This window comes from Myotis davidii, unplaced genomic scaffold (assembly GCF_000327345.1).
Source record: "Myotis davidii unplaced genomic scaffold, ASM32734v1 scaffold12614, whole genome shotgun sequence".
Classification (NCBI taxonomy): Eukaryota; Metazoa; Chordata; class Mammalia; order Chiroptera; family Vespertilionidae; genus Myotis; species Myotis davidii.
Window position 1 is genome coordinate 1,672 of NW_006285875.1, and position 1,666 is coordinate 3,337.

At 52.3% G+C, this 1,666-nt stretch overlaps 1 protein-coding gene across 1 annotated transcript in view; it reads right to left on the minus strand.

Annotated features, from left to right (window-relative positions):
* Positions 1-1,666, minus strand: part of LOC102774249 (inter-alpha-trypsin inhibitor heavy chain H3) — a gene marked incomplete at its 5' end in the record, with an annotated part of 8,723 nt that overhangs the window by 1,006 nt on the left and 6,051 nt on the right. Inside the window, 2 exons of the mRNA XM_015559533.1 lie at positions 585-789; positions 1,523-1,659. Of these exons, the coding sequence (XP_015415019.1) occupies positions 585-789; positions 1,523-1,659 (342 nt within the window). The remainder of the gene's footprint in view (positions 1-584; positions 790-1,522; positions 1,660-1,666) is intronic.

Sequence of the window (1,666 nt, forward strand, 5' to 3'; positions counted from 1 at the left end):
ACCTGAGAACACACAACTCCAGAAACTATGTCAGGAGTGTGGAGGAAAGACATGTCATGCATGCCGACTATGCCTCCCCTGAATGCATTCTTGCTCCTCCTTAAGCAGGAAAGGGGCTGTCCTCGGCATCCGGAGGCCTGGGATCCAGTCCCAGCTCAGCCATTAGATTCCTGGGCAGGTTCTACCCTGTTTCTGAGCCTCAGTGGAGTAACACTCCTGCCCTGCCTCCCAGGGTCTGGGTAATCTAAAGACATAGGAGAGGCTGAGCGGCTTGGGAACTAATGAATTCAGCCAGAGAAGATGCAAATAGGATTCTTGCTGTTACCAGATTGCCATGCCTACCTGATCCTTGGGTCCATGTAGCCCTTCCCTCAAGGTCAGCCCTATGAACTGTCCAGCTACCAATTCTGGTTCTCACAGGGGCCCTAGGGGTTGGCTCAGGTCTACCATGGTCACACTCCCCCGGGGCAGGGACTGAACTCTGAGGCCACCAGTCTTCCCTGTAACCCCGTATGGATCTTCTGTCCTCAGATTTTTACAAATCCTTCAAGCCTCCTTCTATCGAGTCCCGGTATGGTCCTTACCTTTCCGAGGTGACCGTGACTGTGTCCAGCCAGCTGAAAGAACTCTGTGCAGCCCCATTCTTCAGGGTAATCTTCTCTGTGGTCACCTCAATCCGCAAGTCCATCGGAGAATTGACAATGCCCACTTTGCCAAAGTAAGTCTTTCTGTTCTTAGAGTTAGAGCTGTTTCCCTTGTCACCAATGATCTGCCCATTTACTGTTAAGCCTGCCAGGGGCAAGGGGCAGTAAGAGACCAGCGAGATCTTCTGATCAGCTGGCCCTTAAGAATGTGCCTTCTGCCCTAACTGGTTGGGCTTAGTGGATAGAGCATCAGCAGCGGACTCAAGGGTGCCAGGTTCAATTCCAGTCAAGGGCATGTACCTTGGTTGTGGGCACATCCCCAGTAGGGAGTGTGCAGGAGGCAGCTGATCGATGTTTCTCTCTCATCGATGTTTCTAACTCTCTATCCCTCTTCCTTCCTCTCTGTAAAAAATCAATAAAAATATATTAAAAAACAAAATAAAACAAAAGAATGTGCCTTCCCCCTCAGCCAGACTTGCTGTGAGGTATTCAGATTAGGAGGGTCTCCAGAAGAGACCAGAACCTCACAGTTAAGCCAATTTGCTCCTAGACACACTAGGTCATGCTGGTGGCTGAGGGCCACAGTGTAGACCTGTCTCATTGCCTGGGCCAGGAAGTATCATAGTTCAGAGAAAAATGATTCCCCAGCTATAGGCTGAGTCCTGCCTGCAGGGCCAGGCTGCCATTAACTCTAACCATCTCCCAACACACTGGTCCCTGGGGAACTTGGATAGCCTGTGGTTCTGGACAGCCCTCTCCAGCGTGTGAAGATGGGAGCATTAGGAGCAGAGTGAGGACCTGGTCCATGTGCCCACCCTGGGGGTCTCCAGGCCTTCCCAGGAAGACCCTTGGCCCCAGCCCCATCCTGCAGCCCCCACCTGTAATGGGGTCCTGAATGAGGCGCAGCACTGTGCCTGGTTCTTCATCAATGTTGAAGCAGATGGCATCCTTTTTCCCTCGGACTTGGATGATGAAGTGGGGGTCTCCGTCCACTGAGGGCACATCAGAGAAAGGGCTGCTCC